The sequence below is a fragment of the Callorhinchus milii genome, unplaced genomic scaffold (genome assembly GCF_018977255.1).
Source record: "Callorhinchus milii isolate IMCB2004 unplaced genomic scaffold, IMCB_Cmil_1.0 Scaffold24, whole genome shotgun sequence".
Taxonomy (NCBI): domain Eukaryota; kingdom Metazoa; phylum Chordata; class Chondrichthyes; order Chimaeriformes; family Callorhinchidae; genus Callorhinchus; species Callorhinchus milii.
This window is the reverse complement of record NW_024704765.1, coordinates 5,029,887-5,052,800: the sequence shown is the minus strand read 5'-3', so window position 1 is coordinate 5,052,800 and position 22,914 is coordinate 5,029,887. Positions and strand designations below refer to the sequence as shown.

Sequence of the window (22,914 nt, the reverse complement as noted above, 5' to 3'; positions counted from 1 at the left end):
TCCCTCCCCCCCAAAAAAAACACAGCCGGAGTTAGGCAATCAATATGAGTCTAAGTGTGGGTCAGCTTGGCTCAGTTGGTAGCACTTTCGCTCGTGGGTCTGAAGGTTGTGGGTTCAAATCCCCACATTAGGACCTAAAGCCCACAGCTTAAGCACGCTCTCCAGTGCGGGGCTGGAATGTTAACCGAATATGCAAGGATTATTATTATTAACAATAATAATAACCCGAGGACACATCCATATCTTGTTAACAAGACAGCCAAGCTGGTCAACACGCACAGCAACACTTGGGATTATGACAGGCCAACTTTGTGACTTGGGAGTCAGCTCAATTTACCAGTCACTCCCCTGACCCCTCTCGCAGTAGAGTGGAGCCACCGGGATTTGAACCAACAATCCTCTGAGAGCCCCAGCTTGGTGCTCAACCCACTGAGCTACAAGATGTAGGTTTGAGTGAATGTTTTGGATGTGCATGCAATACATATGCCATATGCATACATACCCACGCAGACATTATATATAGAATGTACATATATATGTGTATATTTATATATATATATATACAAAATATACATGTGTGTGGTATACGTGGGGAAGCATGTGCTATATAATAATTATCACAGCCCACATTTCCCCTATATATGTGGAATATATGTAGGTCTGTATGTTTTGGATATGTGTATATTTATATACAGTATATTACATGTATATGGGTGTGTGTATATATTAGATTTAAAGCTGTGCAGATCACCACTTTAGTAACAGTGATCACCAATAATCAGGTCTGTGTGGGTGTGTACACGTGAGTGTGTGCGTGTGTGTGGGGGAGGTGGTGGGGTGAAGGTTAACTGGAAGACTTGGGTGGGCGGGTGGGTGGGGGGGCGGGTGGAATGAAAGTAACCATTTTGATATTTTTGAATTAACGCTCATAAACACATAAACCCGAACGCTAAGTATTTAAAAACCTGCGTTTTCTGAATACGAAAACCTCTCGATTTCAAGTGCTATCGCCTTGACCTTGGCTTTAAAAACGTAATAAAGGTCATAGCAGCAAACGCTGTAACATGTTTCGGATATGTACCCGTGGGTCTGGGACTCTTAACGCGCGACGCAAGACAGTTAAAATGTACATTTACGAAAAAGAGGGGTAGTTTTGTTAACACTTCAAGGCACGCAGGCAAAACAATCAGTTCTTCCAATATTGAGGAATGTTCAGTAGAGTCAAGAGGTGGTGGAGGTGGGTTGTTGAGGCTGGGATTAAAGAGCGGGAATTCTGGCCTGGCAAAAAACACTGCTTCCGCCCCCTCATTGATCAGTAGTCCTCAACGTCAGTCAAGTGACTTTGCCTTTTCCTCACGTTCCAGTGCAAACATTCAGCCAGGCTCTCGAACCAGTCGTTCACAGGGTCCCTGAAGCATATGGATGGGACGGGATAACAGGAGGTGGTGATGGTGATGCTGTAAAGGGAATTGGGGGAAGAGGGGACAGAGAGGGGGAAGGGGAGAGAGAGAGAGAGAGAGAGAGAGAGAGACGAGGGGGTGAAAAACCCAGTTGTGAAAAACTGTCAGTAACTAGAGAGCATAAATTTGTGATCGGCATCAAAATAAACAAGCTGAGCGGTTAGGAATTATTTTTATAGAAACTGTTAATATCTTTATACTTTCCCTTTTCTGGTATTTCTCGAATTCCCGGTAACTGTTTGTGGGACAAATTGGCTGCCGCGTTTCGCCCACGAATTCCACAAATCAATCTAATGTGAAGCGCTTTGAGGCGTCTTGAAGATAAGGCGCTGTATTAGATGCCAGGATTATTATTATTATGGATTCCCCATCAAGAATGACCAGAATTATCCTGGTTACTCTCCTCAGCATATTTCCACCTGTATTCTGTGCCTTAAAGCTAAATTAAAATCATAGAGTAGCAACGAACACTGTCACCTTATTGACATCGGGCCCAGATCAGGGCAAAGAGTTCCTCTTTCCAGAAGAACACACTGACCGACCATCTCATAGGAACAGGAGGAGGCCATTCAACCCCTCGAGCCTGTTCCGCCATTCTGTTAGATCATGACTAATCTGTACCTCAACTCCATTTATCCGCGATTGCCATATATATCCCTTGATACCCTGACCTAACAAAAATCTGTCCTCCTCAGACTTGAACATTTGGGGGGGCAGAGAAAAGAGAGAGAGAGTTCCAGATTCCCACTATCCTTTGTGTGAAAAAGTTTCACTCCTAAACAGCCGAGCTCAGATGCCACCGAGTCTACATCTGCCAGAAGAATCTCAGCCACTTCCTGGGTCAAGCCCCTTGCGCACTGGAACTCTAAAGCGGTATATTTACTGCGAGTTTAATAGCTGAAAGTCTCGACAAAAACTCATTGACTTCAGCAAGGCTCACGTGCAAGTTGGGTCTCCCTCGCCCCTTGGCTCAGCTTCCATTCCTGCTCTTCAGCACCTTGATACCACTTACCTGTCCCCGTGGCAGATTTCCTGACGTTTTCTCCCGTCGAACGAGAGCCAGGCCGTGTTCCGGGCATCGGGCGACAGCATGATCTGAAACAGCGAGAACCCGAGGAGCGGACAAGGTTAGAATAATGATAATAATAATGATAATAATAATAATCCTTGACTTGATGCAGTGCCTTATCATGTCATCGAGACATCTCAAAGCGCTTCACAGAATATATTGTACAGTGGATTGTCTGTGTATCTTTTGGGGGATGGGTTTATTACCCCCAGAAAAATGATCCGCCAATCGACTAACAACTGGGTTCCTACTTACTGCTAGGTCAACGAAGGCGGATGTGTGGAGTAAGGAAACTTGCCTAAGGTTTTCCCTCTGCCCGGGAATCAAACCCGGGTCCTCTCTCTTGCGAGGCGAGTGCTGTAACCGCTGCGCTACGGGACTTGGCATTATTTTACGGCAGAACGCGATGGGACACGAGAGGTACCTTGAGGTCCACTCCGGCCGGGACAACAATTGGTCTGAAGGATAAGGAATGTGGGCAGATTGGCGTTATCATGATGGCGGGGACATTGGGGTGGATCATCGAGGCCCCCGCCGCGGCAGCGTAAGCAGTGCTCCCCGTGGGCGTGCAGACGATCAACCCTGGTAACGACAAACACAGTCACATTACTCCCCAGTCAACTGCACCAAGGTTCCAGCGGTTACATCCGTCGCACACTCTTGGGCTCTCCCCCCCCATCGCACCCCCCTCACCAAGCCTTGGCTCCTGCTGACCTGCGCCTAATACTTCCCGGAATTAGGTAAGCAGGAAGCGCCCCTTCCAGAAAAGAACCATCTTATCTTTGGGATTTCTCATGGACATGCAGGGAAATTCTCAGGTGAGCGGGTTTCTGGCCGGGAATAATGTTTCTCACAAACAAAATTACAGTTACGCTCACCACCAGCTAACGAGGGTCTGTTCGTTAGCTGGTAACGAAGCTAACCTCTCGTCGTCGAGACGTCTCGAAGCACTTCACGGACAACAGCAACTGATTACATTTGCCTTTCATGTCGGGATCTCATCCAGGACTCCAGGAAACCTACGGAGCGCCTTGTTTGGAGGTCTGAGCGAGGGGAGAGTCTCTTACCATCTCCTTGCACCGTTGTTATGAGTCTCCCGTCCAAAAACAAATCCACGTTAGAGAGGTACGAAGACGGTCCTCGGTCAACCACAACTTCATTCAGCACCTTAACGTGCGAGAGGCATTAAGTTACGAACGCCATTAGGATTCAGAGTGTGTATGTGGGTGTGCGTGTGTGGGTGGGTGTGTGAGAGAGTGTGAGGGTGTAAGAGAAAGTGTGTGAGAGTGTGCGTGTGAGAGGGAGAGTGTGTGTATGAGAGTGTGTGTGTGAGGGAGAGGGTATGTGTGTGTGTAAGAGAAAGTACGTGAGAGTGTGTGTATGAGAATGTGTGTGTGTGAGGTGGGGTGTGTGTGAGACCGAGTGTGTGTGAGAGTGTGTGTGAGAGCTTATGAGTGAGTGAGTGTGTGTCATCATCTGTCTTGGAGGAGATGGAATATTGCTTTTTTTTTGGACGTCTAAGCTTTTAACAACCATGAACAATAATCTTAACTCGAGATATTATTTACCAACCAAAATCTATCTAGATTGTAGGAGCTGGGGGTTGGAATCAGGAGGGGTGGAGGGGGCAAGAGTGGGGAGGAGGAGGTGGGGGGAGGGGGGAGTGAGGGAGGGGTGCTGTATTGTGGGAGGTGCTGTCTTTCGGATGAGATGTTAGACCCAGGAAGGGGAGGGCGTCTGCGTGTTTCACCTGGTATTGTTTCGTCGCTCTCCCTGTCTCGTTCTCCCCCAGCTTTGTCACGATCAACCTGTCCTCCTGCACACCGTTCTTCTTCTGTCTGTTCTCCTTCACCACCTTCACCTTCAGACGGCTCCGTAGGATGATGGCGACGTTACCTGAGGGACAGCCCACGGGAAACCACTGAAGTCGCTCGCCATGGGAAACAGGAGGAGGCCATTCAGCCCCTCGAGCCTGTTCCGCCATTCTATTAGATCCTGGCTGATCTGTACCTCAACTCCAATTACCTGCCCTTGCCCCATATCGCTCGATACCCTGACCTAACGAAAATCGCCAGTCACCTCGTCCGGCTTCACTGCCTTCCCGTCCCCCGGAGGATCGAGTTTAAGATCCTCTCGTCCACAAGGTCTTGCTCCTCCTTGCCCCTGCGACCTCTTCACACCTTACCAACTTGCCTGCTCCCTCCGCTCATCAAAAAGAAACAATTTACAGTACTCTAAGCAGAAACTTACCTTCAATGACTTGCGTGACTTGGGATTGGTAGGTTTCGAAGTTAAACGGTGTCAGAAACCCCAGAGATCCCAAGTGAAAGGCCATCACCGGGGGCACACTGTCCTAGTAAAAAAAAGACCACACAAATAAGCCAAACTTTTACTTCTGTTGACATCTTGCTACAGCCTTAAGATGTTCTGGAACTCCATCCACCTCGCCCCCTCCCTTGCCTCCTTCAAAGCCGGTCTCAAGACCTTCCTCTTTGACCGTTGCCTTATCATCCTCCCACCTACACCCACCCTCCCACCTACACCCACCCTCCCTGCCCTCCACCCTGTTCATTTTAATTTTAAGTAGGAACCTGGTTGTTAGTCGATTGGGGATAATAATCCCTCCAAAAAAAATAATTGGTCACTCAATCCACGACTGTTTGTGGGACGTTGCTGTGCGCAATTGCTGCCGCATTCCGTCCACCAATATATTCTGTGAAGCGCTTTCCGACGTGATGAGGCGCAATATCAAATGCAAGGATTCTTCTTATTAAAAAGAAATTTACTTGGAATAATGATGAGGCATAAAGCAATGTTCCGTCTCCTCCAAGACAGATGATGAAGTCTATTCGATCTGACAGATCATCATAGCCTGAAAAACATCAAAAAGAAGTCTAAATGTATATTCTCACACATTCCCCCACACACACACACACACCCGCTCCCACACACACACGCTCCCACACACACACACGCTCCCACACACACACACGCTCCCACACACACGCTCCCACACACACACACGCTCCCACACACACACGCTCCCACACACACACGCTCCCACACACACGCTCCCACACACACACACACACGCTCCCACACACACGCTCTCACACACACACGCTCCCACACACACAGGCTCCCACACACACAGGCTCCCACACACACACGCTCCCACACACACACGCTCCCACACACACATGCTCCCACACACACACACAGGCTCCCACACACACACACACACGCTCCCACACACACACGCTCCCACACACACGCTCTCACACACTCGCTCTCTCACACACGCTCCCTCACACACACACACTCTCACTCTCTCACACACACAATCCCAATGACGTTCGCAATTTAAGAACAAGGAGATTCTATATTCAATCTTAATTTGGGAGGCAGTTTATCAAACTACAGCAGAGCAAAAACGTGGTATAAACCACTGCTTTTACTGTTTTTTTTGCCCAGCCGGGTGTCTGACAAATGTGGAACCCCATCACCATTGCTTAAGAGCCTCCAAACCCAATTGAGAATTCCCTGCTTCCCACCTACACATGGAAATCCTCGAGATTGGAATGGAATGCTCTCCCTCTCTCTCTCTCTCTCTCTCTGGAGGGACGCCTCCTGCTCACCTAATTCTGGAAAGTATTAGGTGCGGGTTGGGGAGAGCCAAGGCTCGGGCTGCTCTTACCTTCTTGGAAAGTGCATAATTTCTTTTTAAGGGATTCAAAGCTGTCGTTGGTCAGAGCGGAATCCTCCAGGACTTTCTTCTCCACGTAAACAATCATGTTTTTCACCTAACGGGAAAACGGACAGTTTCAATGGGTAATTAATTCCCCTCCGGGTCTCGGTACTTACCCTCTGCGACTCTAAACCTCCGTGTCTTCTTGTTCTACTACCTCCCAGGCTCGGTGTCAAATTCCACCATTGTTAAGTGCTCCGAGACACTACCTTACAGGAATGGTGCTGGTTGATGTTGGCGCATCCCAATGTCCATCCTTCCCAACCAGATCCCCAGCCCCTACGCCCCAAAATTCTGGAACACTCTCCCTCTATCCCTCCGCCTCGGCCCTTCCTTCCTCATCTTCAGATCGCGCCTGAAGACCTTCCTCTTCGTCTGTGCCTACGGTCACCTCCCACGCTCCCCCCCGTCTCACCGTCCTGCTCCGCCACTGTGGAGCGTGCTGGGACGCTACTCTGCGTGAGGGGCGCTATGCAACTTGTCGTTGATGCACGTACGTTATATTGTATATTAAGTGCAGTACCTCCACGAGGAAGATACAGAGTTCCTTGAACGGCTGGAGCAGTCGGTCGTCTTGGATCTTTTTGATGACGAGGACGCTCTTCGGAGCTTTGCTCCAGGTCAGACGCTGACTGGCTGGGTCTTGGATGTGCCTGTGGTGAGAGTGAGAGAGAGAGAGAGAGGAAGACCTTGGTAAGAAATGGCTGGGCAAAAGAAAATCAAGGTCCATTCAGTTCACCTTCGACCCATCCTGGCAGTCGCTTGGATGAGCTGGGGGTTGAGATCAAGAGGGTTGGAGGGTAGAGGGAGTGAGGGTGGGAGAGTCACCATTAACACCACAGGATCTCCAACTGAAAGATCAGCAGATGTGGCCTCACCTTAATGTCTCACTCGAAGGCAACATGCCCAGCGCTGAACTGGAGTGTCTGCCCGAGTCTCCGTGGGGAGCAGGGTATTGATGGGCGGGCGGGCGGGGGGGGGCTCAAACCCACAACCTTCCAACCCCGAGGCAAGAGCGCTACCAACTCAGTCAAGCTCGACAAGTGAAGAGAAACTGTTGCTTCCGAGTCAACCGGAGCAAGGAGATCTTTGCAGTTGTGCAGAAAGGCAGTGAGTGAAACGAGAGATTGGTTAGACATCCAAACGACTTCACACTCAGGCGAAAATGAGCCTTTTGCAAACTACATCAACGCCCACACTGGCTTGTTCACCTACCTGAGGTCAGGTGAGACAATCTGCTGCATAAACCTTTGCCAAAAGGCGGTGACAAGACAAATCACCAGATGTACTAGTTTAAAAGGTTTTTGTGGTTATCAAATGCCACAGAGTGCCGTTTGGTTCGTCTCAACGCACTAGTTTAACAGGTGCCATCCATTACACTGACAACCCATGTAACCTCCAGTGCACGCAAACACACAATGTGATCTTCATAGGGAATTGGCCGAAGCCTTCGGGGGGGTTTGGAGCCAAATTCCATTTTGGTAATTTACTACAGCAACAACTTGCATTTATATAGCGCCCGTCAGGTGGGGCGGGCATCGAAACGTTCGTCCCGCGTGTGCGGGGCGCGATCTCAAGCCGTTGCTTTCACCGAGTTACCGTGACTGACGCTACGCCAGTTGCAGCAATTCCTATCAGCAAACTGCTATCAGTTTGATAACGGCTAGCGTTAGTATGTTATGTTTGAAACGGTTCTTGAAACAGCTGTGCAACCCCAGGGCGAGCAAAAAAATGTCTCCGGCCTTCGGAGGGACGAAGCAGATTGTGCCTGGGTACAAGCCAAGAGAGGAGAGAGGAGTATTATTGGACAAACACCCAGATCAAAACTTGTGTAAAACTTGTGTTGTTTTGAAGGCTCCCCAGGCTGAACAAAGCTGACTGTGTTCCTCGCAGTTCAAGTCACGTGAACGGTGCTATAATGTACAACGACAACTTGCGTCTACGTAGCGCCCTTCACCCGGGGTAGCGTCCCGGAGCATAGTGGTTAGCGCGCTCGCCTGGCAAGTGAGAGGACTCGGCGAAATGAAACCTCAGGCAAGTTTCCTCACTCCACACACCTCTTACGCCTACTTAATGCGAAGCAAACGAGGCGCGTGGAGTAAGGAAAACTTGCTTAACATTTCGTCCTGCTCGGGAATCGAACCCAGGTCCTCTCGCTCGCGAGGCGAGTGCTCTAACCACAAAGCTACAGGACACTGATGTACTTGATGTACTGTATAACACAGTACATCAAGCCCACTGTGGAAGCATATCCTACCCACAACATTTCTCACAGGTTTGGACAGACCTTTTACAGAAGGCTATAAATCCATGCGAAGAAAGCACAATGACTTTGGGATGGGTGAGAAAAGCACCCACCCATTGTGTCCGCTGGTTAAACGTTAAGTTACAAAACCCACCTGCCCGCATCCCCTTTGTCACAAAAGGAACATACAGTAAGTACAGTACATTGGAGAGTAGTTCAGAGAGCTATGGTTTGAGCTGCACAAATGGCCAGTAAATTGATTGCTTGGCTCGGGTGCTGAGCAGAGACAGGTAAAGCAGTTAACAATCAGCGCTTCCCTTTCGTGAGAGTGCGCACGATTTTACGAAGCAACACCTTTCCTCTTTTGTTCCCCTGCATTAGGCCGGACTCCCGTAGCGTAATGGTTACCGCGCTCGCCTCCGCAAGCGGGAGAACCCGGGTTCAATTCCTTAGGCAAGTTTCCTCACTCCACACACACACACACACGTCTCTGTTTACCGAGCAGTAAGTAGCAACCCGGTTGTTAGTCGATTGGCAGATCGCTTTCAGGGAAGTAATAGTCCCTCGAAAAGAAAATTGGATTGTTCACTCAATCCACGACTGTTCGTGGGACGTTGCTGTGCGCAATTGGCTGCAGCATTTTGCCCACAAAATACACAGACACTACACTTCACAATACATTCCGTGAAGCGCTTTTGAGACGTCTCAACGACGTGATAAGGCGCAATATCAAATGCAAGGATAATTTGCATTTACTGATTACTGATGGGTAATGGTAAATCTACTTCCCAAACCGGAGACCCCTGTTCTTTGATTGTTTTTTTTTCGTGCCATCATTGCTCCAGTTTGGATAAAATGCTCTCTTTGTTCCGTGTCTCCCGTTTTGATCACAAATGAGCTTGTGTTCAGCTTCAGTTCACTGTTTGCCTCTTATGGCATTTTTTATTTGCCTTTACCAAGCAGTCAAGTGTATTGGAATAATGGTGTGAGATTACAGAGAGAGCAAGAGGCAGAGAGCGAGACAGAGAGAGAGTGTGACTGTAGTTCTTTGACATCTTTTCAATACGATCAGCATTCCTTGAAACTACAGCCATTTAATAATATTAATAATAATCCTTGCATTTGATATAGGGTCTTATCATGTCTTCGAGAAGTCTCAAAGCGCATACTGTAAAGTGAGTTGACTGTGTGTTTTGTGGGCGAATCTCCCACAGTATTCAGTGTACATTTCCTAAACTAAATTATTTTGCCTCTTTTATATCAAGAAAGTCTTCACAGACGTGGCAGCCAATTGCGCACCGCCGTGTCCCACAAACAGTCGTGGATTGCACAACCAATTTTTTTTTTTGAAGGGTTCATTAACCCCAGATTGTGATCCTAAATAGACTAACAACCGGGTAACTGCTAGGTGAGAAGAGGCGTATGGAGTAAGAAAATCTGCCGAAGGTTTCTCCTGGTCCAGGAATTGAACCCAGATCCTTTCGCTTGCGAGGTGTGTGCTCTAACCACTTTGCTACAGGACTCCATGCTCCAAAAAGCAGATAGCACCCTGCATTCGAGTTAATTGTCCAATTCACGGGCCATTCCCCTAATTATTAATCTTTGTTTTCTTCCAGTGTAACTGGTTCATATTTCTCTTTCAGCCCTGACCTCTTTGCATTGTAGGGAAATCCAGGAAAATGTTTTCCCCTTGAAATGCATCTGAGAAGTGGATCAAGCCACAAAGATATTTCTGGTCACATAACATTGGCAAAGCAGAGAGAGCGAGAGAGTGAGAGAGAGAGAGAGAGAGAGAGAGCGAGAGAGAGAGAAAGAAATGTGGGGTAACTGGCAGGACGTTTCTGTGTTCAATTATATTCGCGTCTTATGCAAAAAACACACTGAAAGGCAGTGGGTTAGGTATGCAACAGATAGGTTCCAGGAAGTTAAACACAGAAAAATAATGCAAATTTGAGTCAGCAAAACTATTGAGGCAAGGCGGGGCAGAGCGGGGGGTGAGGGGAGGGGAGGGCAAGGAGGTATGTGTCCAAATACTGATTCATTGAAGGGACAACTTAAGAATTTTTACCACCATCTTTCGAATGAAGATTCACGCAGTAGTAAGTAATAATAATCCTGGCATTTGATACAGCGCCTCATCACGTCCTCGAGACGTCTCAAAGCGTTTCACAGGATGTAGTGCAAAGTGAATTGACTGTGTATTTTGCGGGCGAAACGCGGCAGCCAATTGCGCACAGCAGCGTCGTGGATTGAGTGATCAATTTATTATTTAAGGGTTTATTACCCTGGAAAAGCGATCCGCCAATCAACTAACAACTGGGTTCAGCAGAGGCACGCGGAATAAGGAAACTTGCCCAACATTTCTTATCAATAAGAATAATCTTTGATTGCAATGCCTGTAAACATTGAATGTCTCAAAGCACTTCCAAATGTTTCTCCAAAGCGTTGTGAGTGAAGTTGAAGCCCTCCCCACAAACAGCCACAAACCACAACCTACAGGTGGATTCCCATAGCGTAATGGTTAAACCGCTCGCTTCACGAGCAAGAGGATCTGAGTTCGATTACTGGGCAGGGTGAAATCTTACGCAAGTTTAAATACACAAGCCACTGCACTTTACACTATATTCTCGAAGATGTGATAAGACGCTATATCAAACTCAAGGATTATCCAGAGGACTGTAGGTCAGGGAGGTCGGGAGAGAGACACTCACTTCTCAAAACAGCGCCAGGGGAGATCTTTAACATCCACAGATGGACCTCGTTTTTTTTAACGTCTCATCGAAAAGGATTGCTCTTACGATAATGCAACCTTAAAGCTCTCTTCCCCCTCCTCACCCCCAGCACTGCCAATGGAGCATCAGTGCATGCCGTTCGAGGTCAAAGTCCCAACGCGAGCACACTCTGATGCAGATAATTTGGATCAATGTGCCGGTGATCATTGATCCTGGGAGTTTGAAATCACCCCACGGAGCTCAGTGTTCGGCTCAGCTCAGCTCAGCTCAGCTCGTTCCTGTCGAAGCTAATTTTCCCACTGCAATGTTCGACTGGCGAATTCTATTCATCTCTCTCTCTCTCTCTCTCTCTCTCTCAAGTGCTGAGCGAATTGTACTCTCCCTGAGGAAGTACTGCAGCATAAACACTGCACCTGACGTTACTAGCCAGCACTATATCGCAACACACACACACACACACACACACACTGTGCACACCCCCACACCCACCAACACACGTGCGCACCCCCCACACACACACCCACACACACACACGCACGCACGCGCGCAAGCACGTGCGCACTCCCCCCACGCACGCACGCACGCACGCACCCTTTCATACGGTGCCTCGCCCGCCAATCCGCTCACCATTTCCACGAGCCACCGTTGCACGTGGGCGCGCTGACGTTCTCAATGCGCCGCACGATCCTCGTGATCTCCCTCATCTGCTTCCACCCCCCACCCACCCGGGTTGCGTTCCGACACTCCACGCACCGCAGCGCTGCGGGTTCCAGAGCGGCCAACTCAGCCCTCAGCACGGCTGACGGGGCATGGGATTGCACGGTGCACCACCTCACCTACAAACAGCGAGCGGGCGAGCGAGCGAGAGAGCGAACGGCTCAGTCTCAGACACCCACTGTCTGTTACTGGCGCGCAGCCAGGAATGTCAATGGGACGGGTTCGAGCGGGGGGGGTGTCGGGGGGGGGGTTTAAAAATTAAACCAGTCAGCTGATGAGGAGGAGCGTAGCTCTAGCATCTGGGTGTGTGCGACCAGGCTTCTCAGTCAGACTACGCTGCAATAGGCTGAGTGACTGACTGAGCGAGCGACCGACCGACCGAGCGAGCGAGCGAGGAGATGAAAGAGACAACAAAGAAATCAGGAAATGCTTTGCTTCTGCCTTGAGAAGTTACCTCACTCCTCGCAGTAAATGAGCAGCCAGATGGAAGCCGGGAGGTTGGGAGGCAGAGCCCTGAGTCACAGCTGCTCTCCGATTAAAATGCGATTCAAATTTAACTCCGCTCCACCCCGAACAACAACGACGACAAAAAAAATCTCCACGAGCTTCCATCCATCTGGCTTTATCCAGCCGCGGTGGAGTCCGGGGGAGCGCGCCGTGGCTCCCGCGCTCGCCTCGCAAGCGAGAGGACCCCGGTACGATTCCCGCGAGCGGCGAGTTTCCTCGCTCCGCCCGCCTCTGTTCACCCGGCAGTAAGCAGGAACTCGGGCTGTCAGTCAGTTAATCAGCGGATCGCTTTCTGGGATTAATAATTAATAATCCCCTCCCCCCCCCCCAAAAAAATAAATAAGTAAATAAATAATAATTTGGTCACTCACTCCACGGTTGTTTGTGGGATGTTGGCTGCCGCGTTTGGCCCGCAAATCATACAGTCACTCCACTTTATAGTATATTCCGTGAAGCGCTTTGAGACGTCTCGACGAAGTGATAAGGCGCGATATCAAATGCAAGGATTATTATTATTATTATTATTATTATTATTGTCGTGCAAACCCAGGACTATTCGAGGTCTTGGGATGTCCTCCTGATCCCAAACTCTTTTTTTTTAATATAGATGATCTTAAATAATGACCAACTCAGCAACCAGTGACAAATGCTCACCATTTGCCTCAACCAAAGCCTCTCTGATGGAAGAACATTTTAGTGCAGGTCTGAGAACAAACAAGAACAACCAACTCGTGTCTCGGAGTGCTTAACAGTGGCGGAGCCCTACCGCCTAAAGGGCGGGGTAGAAGGAGATATGGGAAGGAGGAAATGAGCATACAACATACTCATGGTCGAAGAGGAAGGTATTGACTTAAAAGACGGGGAAGGAAGGCTCGAGGCGGAGAGATTGAGGAAGAAAGATTCAAAGCTTCGGGGCTGGGTGGCTGAAAACACAGTTGGTCAGCTGTAAACATTCCTGAGCTGGGAAGGTCTGAGAGGAGGAGAGACACTCACATAACAGCCCGGGGGTTCTCCAGCATGCAGGCCTTTGGTCCGAACTTCGTCGCTGGGCAAGGTCCGTGCATGGAACTCGTCCTCCTGGAATCGCAGAGAAACCGGGGTTAGTCGGAGGGACGAGCAAACAACAACAACAACAAGGATACATTAGCATATACAGCACAGAAACAGGCCACTCGGCCCAACTGGTCTATGCCGGTGTTTATGCTCTACATCAGCCTCTCCTGCCCCTCCTCACCCAAGCCTTCAAGCATAACCTTCTATTCCTTTCTCCCTCATGTACCTATATCCAGCTTCCCCTTAAACACATCTGCGCTATTTGCCTCAACAACTCCTCGTGGTAGCAGTTCCACATTCCCACCAGTCTCTAGGTAAAGAAATTTCTTCTGACTTCCCTATTTGGTCTATTTGTGACGATGTTATATTGATGGCCTCTGGTTTTGGTCTCCCTCACAAGTGGAAACATCTTCTCTATGTCGACCCTATCAAAGCCTTTCATCATTTTAAAGACCTCTATCAGGTCACCCCTCACCCTCCCCTTTTCAAGAGAAAAGAGTCCAAACTTGTTCAGCTTTTCCTGATGGGTTATCACCTTGCAGTTCTGGTATCATCCTCGTGAATCTTCTTTGCATCCTCTCGAGTGCCTCTACATTCCTTCTATAATGTGGGGACCAGAACTGCACACAGTATTCTAAGTGTGGTCTGACCAAGGTTCTATAGAAGTTTACCATCACTTCTCTGCTTTTCATCTCTATCCCTCTAGAAATGAACCCCAGTGCCTGGTTTGCTTTTTTTTTAATGACTTTATTAACCTGCGTTGCTACGCGAATTGTAGTGAATTTTAGTGAATTGTGTACGTGTACCCCTAGGTCCCTTTGCTTCTTTATTATTATTTTTATTTTCCAGAATGTACGTGACTTCCTTCTACCAAAATGTACCGCTTCTACTTTTCTACATTGAAATGCATTTGCCATTTAAATGCCCACTTAGCGAGTTTATTAATGTGTTGCTGTAGGGTGTTGCCGTCCGCCTCTGTGTTAACTACTCCCCCAATTCGGTGTCGTCTGCAAATTTTGAAATTGGATTGCTGATTCCCGAATCCAAGTCATGAATATCAACAATATCAACATATTACATTTGTATAGCGGCTTTCATGTGATCAAGAGGGGAGGAGGGCAGGGAGACTAGGGCTGGGAGGGTGGCCAAAGGCGCGGTCGAAGAGGACGGTCGAGAGACAGGCCTTGAAGGAGGTAAGGGAGGGAGCGGACAGGTCTATATGGAAAAACAAAACAATATATATATATTATATACAAAAAAAGTCCCTTTCAAACATAAAGCATTGGCATCGCATCGAACTTCAGGAAGCTCCAGGGAAAAGTAACTGGAAAAACCCGGTTGGTGTGATTAATTATAGTTAGTAGTTAATTGTTTTGACACTGGGCGTTTTGTGCGACCTTTCTCTTGAATGATTTCCACCGCACCACAAACAATCCCACCTGTTTTAATGAACCTCGGATCTATGAGATGAAATAGATTGCACCCGCAGCCAATGTTAGGAATCCTGTCGCGTAGCGAGAGGACCTGGGTTCGATTCGTGTCTGAGCAGGGCAAAATCTTAGGTAAATATTGAAAATATTGAATTACCAAGTCACGCTATCCNTTTTTTTTAAACACATTCCTTCATTCCACTTGGGTTCGATACTGAGTCACTATGAATCAGCTCTTTCACTGAGAACATAAGCTGGCAGTTACTCCCGACGATGATTAAGAAGCTATATCACTCTTTGGGAAGGTGTCGTTTCACATGGGAGCAAGTCAGGATGTGTGCAAATTGCCTTTTGTGTTTCCCCCCTCCAGATAATACACTGCAATGTATCCTGCGAAGCACTTTGAGACATCTTCCCTACGTGAAAGGTGCTGCACCAAATATAATAATCATTTCACATCAGCAAGAGGGGGGGGCACAGCTAAAGTCAAATAAAAATACTGCATGAATTTGATACAGCGCTTTATCATGTCACTGAGAAAACCACAACAAATTACATTTGTATAGCGCCTTTCACGTCAGGAGGACGTCCCATCTCAAAGCGCTTCACAGGATATATTGTACAGTGTGGTGACTGTGTATTTTGTGGGTGAAACGCGGAAGCCAATTGCGCACAGAACTTAACAGGTACCCTTCTCTCAAAGCACTTTTACAAATAATTAGTGTGCAACATTGAAATGAGGCATCTCATGAAGAGATCTTACACTTAATGGATAAAATAGGACAGCAGAAGTAAACCCTGAACAAAAGTTTAGGCTCCTCAGGGTCTAATAGGGCACAGAACAGTAGTGCAACAAGCAGACATCAATTACTTGTGAAGCTCTTTGTAACACTGCCAACGTAATAGGTGCTATAAAATGTAAGTTCTTTCCACAACTGTTTGTGGGGACGCTGCTGTGTGCAATTGGCTGCCGCGTTTCGCCCACAAACTACACAGTCGATCCACTTTACAGTATATTCTGTGAAGCGCTTTGAGACGTCTCGAAGACGTGATGAGGCGCTGTATCAAATGCAAGGATTATTATTTTTATTATTATTGCTACCCAGGAACACAGTCCAGCGTATGCTGTCTACCACCACACGGATATCTACACTTTCTATTCCCCGCCGTAGAGAAAGCAAACTAAATCACTCGACACAGACTGAATTTGTGGTCAGCAATGAAAAAGAGTCGGCTGTCACATCTAAGCTTTAACACCCCCCACCCCCCATTAGGTGTGATTGTCTAATTATGACATTGCTGGTTTCATTACGTTACCTAATCATATTCTTAGAAGGAACCTCCAACCCACAAGTTGCACAATTCTGTAGTCTGTACATCATTGGAAACATTCGGATCTTTCGTTCTTTATTGATTTTCGTGGCCACATTAAGTGAAGCAGTTCCACAGAAACTTAGGTGAAGATAAGCCCTCAAGTAGGAGCACTCTATTTGGAAACCAGGTTCGACAATAAAAACCTCGCATTTGATACAGAACCCTATCATGTCTTCGAGATGTCTCAAAAGCGCTTTACAGAATATGCTGCACATTTTTGTAGGAGAAACACAGCAGCCAATTGCGCGCAGCAGTGTCCCACAAACAGTCATGGATTGAGTGACTAAATTATTATTATTTTGAAGGGATTATTACCCCAGGAAAAGCGATCCACTAATCGTCCAACAACCCGGGTTCCTACTTACTGCTGGGTAAACAGAGACGTGTGGAGTAAGGCCTAACGTTTCGCCCTGCCCCAGAACTCAAACCCAGGTCCTCTCGCTTGCGAGGCGAGAGCTCCGACCTCTAAGCCACAGGACTCTCAAGGTTCAAGAGGGAACCGCAGAGAGAACTTACTCAAGAAACATGGCCGTGCTGTCACACTGAGCTCCGGTCATCTCATCCCACAGTGTGGCTGGACACAGACGTAACCTCCTCGGCGCCGGGACAGATTTCCTCTCCCCTCAACCCCAACGAGGCTTCTACTTACGATGACCTTATGCATTCAACACAGGTTGTGTCTAGACTCTGTTTAAAAAAAAATCTTAATGCAAACGGGCTTATCTGTTTCCAAACTCCAAGGTGAAGCTATTGCTGTAGTCACGTGTGGCACGTGGAATAAAAATCCTATTAGATTCTAGCGACTAATCACTACCCCACCATATGTTCACCACCCTACAGGAGGGGGTAGGTGCTTTGAACCAAAGTCCTGGAGTGGCCCCCATCAGGAGGCAGCATCTGCTAAACCCTTAACTTAAGATTTGCCTTTCGTTTCCACTTAATGTTAACACCGCTGGTGTCCTGTGGCTCAGTGATCAGAGCACTCGCCTTGCAAGCGAAAGGACCTGGGTTCGATTCCCGGCCAGGGCGGAAAAGGTTGGCAAAGTTTCCTTACTCCACGCTCCTCTGTTTGCCCAACGGTAAATAGCAACCGTCGTTGTTAGTCGATTGGTGGATCGCTTTTCCGGGGATAACAAACCCTTCAAAATAAATAAAATGTACTCCATTCGATCCACGACTGTTTGTGGGACACAGCTGCGCGCAATTCCAAAAAAATGAAAGAAACAGAAGCAGAATATTTAATGTTTGCTGTTATTATTATTATTATTATTATTATTATTATAATTGGCTGCCGCTGTTCGCCCACAAAATATACAGTCACTACGCTTTGTGCAGTGCAAATGCAAGGATTATTATTATTATTCCAAGAGGTAGAGTCGAAGTTCCTCTCTATGCAATCGACGTGGGTCTTTCAAGGTCTGCGGTGGATTCGTGGAACGTCCTTTGTTCTGTTTGGATTTGGCTGCAAAGTAAATAACTGCGGCTGGTGCTCTGACTCCCTCACTGCTCCTGATTAGTTTGGTATTCTCAGCAAGTGTCCTCTTTGCTATCCACCATGGATAGAACTCAGAGGGTTTGGGACAAAATTAAATCCCGCACAGGACCACTGATGGCCTCTGCACTCTACTCCTCTTCTCTATTAATTCTCGGCGCCTGTTAACCCCGCAAGCCAAAGCCCTCACGGGTGGGGTGGTCCTAGCTGGACAAGCAGCGGGAAAGCTTGCCAGACCGGCCTCTCAATGACAAGCTATGTGGCTATAGCTGGTCAGACGTCAGCAGTTAACCCAACGCACACTCTGGGCTCCCCCCAAGCCTTAGCTCTTGCCAACTTGCGTCTAATTCCTTCTGGAATTAGGTAAGCAGGATGCCACCCTCCCAAGTCATTGACTCAAGAGAACATTTTATTCTACTCGGAGGGTATCCGAGAAAGTTTCACTTTACAGTATATTCTGGGAAGCGCTTTGGGACGTCTAGAAGACGTGAAAAGCGTTATATCAAATGCAAGGATTATTATTATTATAATAATTACTGTGACCTGCAGTTTCTACACTATAAACACTCAAGTTCTTTCTATGTAACCGCACAGTCCAAACTCTCTCTCTCTCTCCAGGTCCCTGCACCAACCAAACACCCAGAACTTGAAGCTTCCCTTGGGATGTAGCAGCAAGTGACAGACCAAAATGTTAAATATTTTCTACCGACGGAGAGAGAACAGAACTGGTCTGGACTTTAGCCTAACATGAAGGTGAAAAGCCAATCTAACGTTGCTTCACTCAGTCTGTTTCTCTCTCTCTATTTCCGGGGTGAGGTTTTACTGAAACAGATCATTGCAAAAAAAAAAGATTGTTTAATCGAGATAATGACATGAAGAGGGGAAGCTGCTACCTCTGGCGCAACACGTTTCAACATAATGGGAGCAGAAATATTACCAGAATTCACCCGTAGAACTGGGGTCATACAGATTAAAGCATCGTGACTATGAAGCCACTTGCAGTGTATTGGGTGTCACTACAACTCGAAACACTGGAACACTCTTCCTCTATCTCTCCGCCTCACCCCATCCTTCCTCATCTTCAGATCGTGCCCAAAGACCTTCCTCTTCGACCGTGCCTAAGGTCACCTCCCATCCGCCCCACCCCACCTCCCCGGTGTCGTGCTCCATCACCGTTAAGCGCTCTGGGAAGCTACCCTGTGTTAGGGGCGCTGTGTAAATGCGAGCTGTTGTTGCTGTTACAATAAGAATAACACTTCCAGTTAATATTGCACCTTCCACGTCGAGAGAATCGCTCGGGTCTCAAAGCGCTTCGCAGGATTTCACCGTAAAGTTGTAGTGATTACGTAATTTGTTCTTGTAAGTGAGATGTAACCAGCTGCGTTCTAAATCAGTCCACCTGAGTTTCACAATTAAAAAAGCTATATTTTCTTCCTTTTTCTTGCCCTTTACAGTGTATTCCGTGAAGCGGTGGTCAACCTCAAGGATTGTTATTATCATTATTTAAAGAGACAATTTGTTAAAACAATTTTCACGCATCGAAAAGATCCTTTTTTTTAAAAAAAACCGAAACTAAATTTACAATGTTGTTTCTTTTATTTTTTTAAAAAAAAATCTGCCGGGCGCAATTGGCTGCTGCATTTTGTCCGCAAAATACACAGCGAATTCACTTTACAGTATATTCTGTGAAGCGCTTTGAGACAGTTGTCTTAAGGCGCTGTATCAAATGCCAGGATTACGTATAATAATATTAATAATAATCCTGACGTTTGACACAGCGCCTTATCACGTCGCCGAGACGTTTCAAAGCGCTTCACAGAATATACACTGTGAAGTGCATTCACTGTGTCTTACTTTGTGGGTGAAACGCACAAAATATTCACCCGCAAAAACACACAGGCAAATGCACTTTACAATGTAGTCCGCGAGATGATAAGGTGCGATAAAGACATACGTGTATCTGCTGCAAACCAAATGCAAGTAAATCTGACTGTGATTTTTACTCCAACAGTGGCTTGCTTACCTGTACACTTTAGCACCCATCAGAGGTGAGGAAGTAGAAAGGCTCCGAGACTTGGACCTTCCCCTGACCTGGGTGCAGCAGTCACTACACCCATCATAGCACTGAGCAGGGGGCGAGCAACAGGAGCAACAGCAGCAAGAACTGTCCGGGTCACAGTCGATGGGTAACATCAGGTCAACTGGTAGAGATGTTTCCTGAACGCACTCCATGCCCGGATTGGCCACCAAAATAAATTTAAAACGACCTGCAATAAGATTTTTTTTTTTTTTTTTTTTGCAAAGGGTGGGAGGGAAGTTGGGGAGAAAAACAAAAGAAGAAGAAGAAGATCAATATCGTGTAATAGTAAAACAATTCGCTGCACTTTCTGACTCCTTGTATCTGATATGATCCCTTCCCCCCGCCGCCCCCCCCCCCTCACAAAAAAATCAAATCAAATCAAAAAAAAAAATAATTTGGGTCACGCAACCCACGACTGTTGGCGGGACCACCACTCTTAATTAATTAATTGGCTGCCGCGTTTCGCCCACGAAATACACAATCGATTCGACGACAACAGCTTGGATTTATATAGCGCCTTTCGGGTTGAACGTCCCAAAGAGTGTTACAGTATATTCTGTGAAACACTTTGAGACAACTGGAAGACGCGATAAGGCGATACATCAAACGCAAGGATTATTATTATGTAAATATACATGTGTGTGTGTGTGTGTGTGTGCGCGTACACACCCACATACACGAAGGAAATACGATTATATATAGATAATACAAGATTAAAAAAATAAGAAATACTGTATCTCAGAGAGCAGCGTATGATGACATCAATTAAACATGTTGTTAAATGAGACGAGGAAACTCATGTCCATTTTGGTGAAACTTACACTTTGTATCTCCCCCCCACTACCTTAACGCTGGTAACATTGTCACCTCCATCCAGGGCTTCTGCGGCTTATAACAGGAACCGACCACTGAAATTCTGCTTAAAACGAAAACTGCGCCCTTTGCCCCAGGGGTGGCGTTGCCTCTCTCCCTCTAACGCCTCCCTTCCTCCTTCCCTCCCTCCCTGATCATTTTTAGGCCGGTTTCCACAAGTGACGAAAGCACCACTGACAAATCTCTCTCTGTCAGCACCGCCCTCTTAACATGCGCACTGCTTCCTCTACCGTATTACCCCCAAACACAGAGCAGACGCATTTCTTCTGACAACGGCCTCAAGAGAGAGAAATATTTGGACGTGGTGTTTCCTCCCCCACCCCCCACCGCCCACACACACTGACCCCTTTATCGCTAACATTATAGTAATCCCTATTTGTGGAATGCTGTAGCGTATTGGTTGGAGCACTCGCCTCGCAAGCGAGAGTACCTGAGCAGGGAGAAACGTTAGGCACGTTTCAAAACCCCACACTCCTCTGTTAACCTCAGCAGGTTATTAGTTGATTGACGGATCGCTTTTCCCTTCAAAAAAACCAATGATCATTTTGTCCCTCAATCCACCACTGTTTGCGGGACGCAATTGGCTGCTGCGTTTCGCCCAGAAAACATACAGTCAATTCATCCTATAGTATATTCTGTGAAGCGCTTTGAGGCGTCTCGAAGACGTGATAAGGCGCTGTATCAATAGCAAAGATCATTATTATTATTCATTATTATTATTCATATTATTTCAGCGCCTTGGGACGGACATCCTCCCGACGTGAAAGGCGCTATGCAAATGTAATCCTGTTGTTGTTGTCACGTCGTTGAGACACTTCAAAGCGCTTCGCAGTATCCAGTAAAGTGATTTGACTGTGTTTTGAGGGTGAAACGTGTCTGCGCACAACAGTGTCCCACAGATAGTCGGGCATTGATTTACCCCAATTTTTAAGGGAGGGATTATTATCCCCGGAAAGCGATCGGCTAATTGACTAACAAAATGGCTCCTACTTCCTGCTGGGTAATCAGAGGCATGTGGAGTAAGGGAATTTGCGTAAGGTTTCGCCCCAGGCCGGGAACCGAACCCGGGCTGGGGCAGAACCTCCTCTCACTTGCGACATGTAACATTGAGAAGCAATGCTGCGTCTGCCACTCACCTGACTCCCCCCAACACCCCCCCACCCCACAACCCTCGCCCAACCCGCAAACAAACCCCAAAAAAAGTTTCACAGTCACAATCATGGCTGTGAGCGAATGCCGTTCTCTTTCAGATTACCGGATAAAACCCGGGTCGTCTCTGCCTGTTCAGGTAGACGTTAAAAGTCCTACAGCGCTTTTGGCAAAGAGAAGGGGGTCTCTCTCCCTCCCGGAATCCTGGCCAACAATCCCCCCGAGTAAAAACTGATGGGCACCTCATTGATGGTTCACGGGATCTTCCTGTGCTCCTTGTGAGAAACTTCCTACTCTTCGAATAATCCTTGGATTTTTGATATAGCGCTTTTCACGTCTTCTCGACGTCTCAAAGCGCTGCGCAGGTTAGACTGTAAAGCGAATTGAGTGTATATTTGTGGGCGAAACGCGGCAGCCAATTGCACACAGCAGCGTCCCACAAACAGTCGTGCATTGAAATGACCAACTTCTTATTTTTTTAAGTGTCCATCCTGCACACGGAATGGCAGGACTTTGGTTTAACACTTTACCAAAGGACAGAACTGTCAACCACACAGCATCACGCCATCTATGTGTCCGGTCAGTCTGACCTGCAGGAATAACAGCGGTGTCAGGCACAGGTTAGCAGCAAAACCTATCAATTGCTTTCAAACTGGTAACAGGAGAGAGATACACACAGACAGACAGGGAGAGAGATAGAAAAACACACACACACATACACAGACAGACAGACAGACATATTTAATATTTTTCAATATTTGCCTGTTTAAAGTCTACCTTGTAACTAAAATATGGTGAAATTCAGTGACACAGTTACACAATTTGAAACATAGGATTTTTTATGATTTTTATGATTCCTACGGGTAACATTTCTCGGAAGGGAAACACAAAAATATTGCTTATTGCGGTCTGGCGGGTGATTCTCAAATCTGGCATTCCGGCCCTCAGCGCCTCCCACCCCTGGTCAAGAGTATGTGCTCGGATC

General features: G+C 47.3%; 1 protein-coding gene across 1 annotated transcript; it reads right to left on the bottom strand.

The window, feature by feature from the left end:
• Window positions 1-884: 884 nt before the first annotated feature.
• Window positions 885-20,907, bottom strand: nadka (NAD kinase a). Its single transcript, XM_007907269.2, has 12 exons — window positions 20,729-20,907; window positions 19,851-20,094; window positions 13,472-13,555; window positions 6,801-6,930; window positions 6,227-6,332; window positions 5,316-5,401; window positions 4,780-4,882; window positions 4,280-4,425; window positions 3,597-3,696; window positions 2,954-3,111; window positions 2,473-2,555; window positions 885-1,457 (listed from the first exon to the last, which is right to left on the bottom strand). The coding sequence occupies exons 2-12, from the start codon at window positions 20,057-20,059 to the stop codon at window positions 1,313-1,315; spliced, it is 1,350 nt and encodes a 449-aa protein (XP_007905460.1). The 5' UTR covers window positions 20,060-20,094; window positions 20,729-20,907; the 3' UTR covers window positions 885-1,312.
• Between the last annotated feature and the right edge of the window lie 2,007 nt (window positions 20,908-22,914).

What these genes read in the sequence shown, in the direction of transcription:
- nadka (XM_007907269.2), bottom strand. Translation starts at nt 20,059, where the DNA reads ATGGAGTGCGTTCAGGAAACATCTCTACCAGTTGACCTGATGTTACCC. An exon ending in GAGAACCCCCGGGCTGTTAT is followed by an intron (nt 6,931 to 13,471) that starts GTGAGTGTCTCT and finishes CTCTCACCACAG; the next exon opens with GCACATCCAAGACCCAGCCA. An exon ending in GAGCGACGAAACAATACCAG is followed by an intron (nt 3,697 to 4,279) that starts GTGAAACACGCA and finishes TCGCACGTTAAG; the next exon opens with GTGCTGAATGAAGTTGTGGT.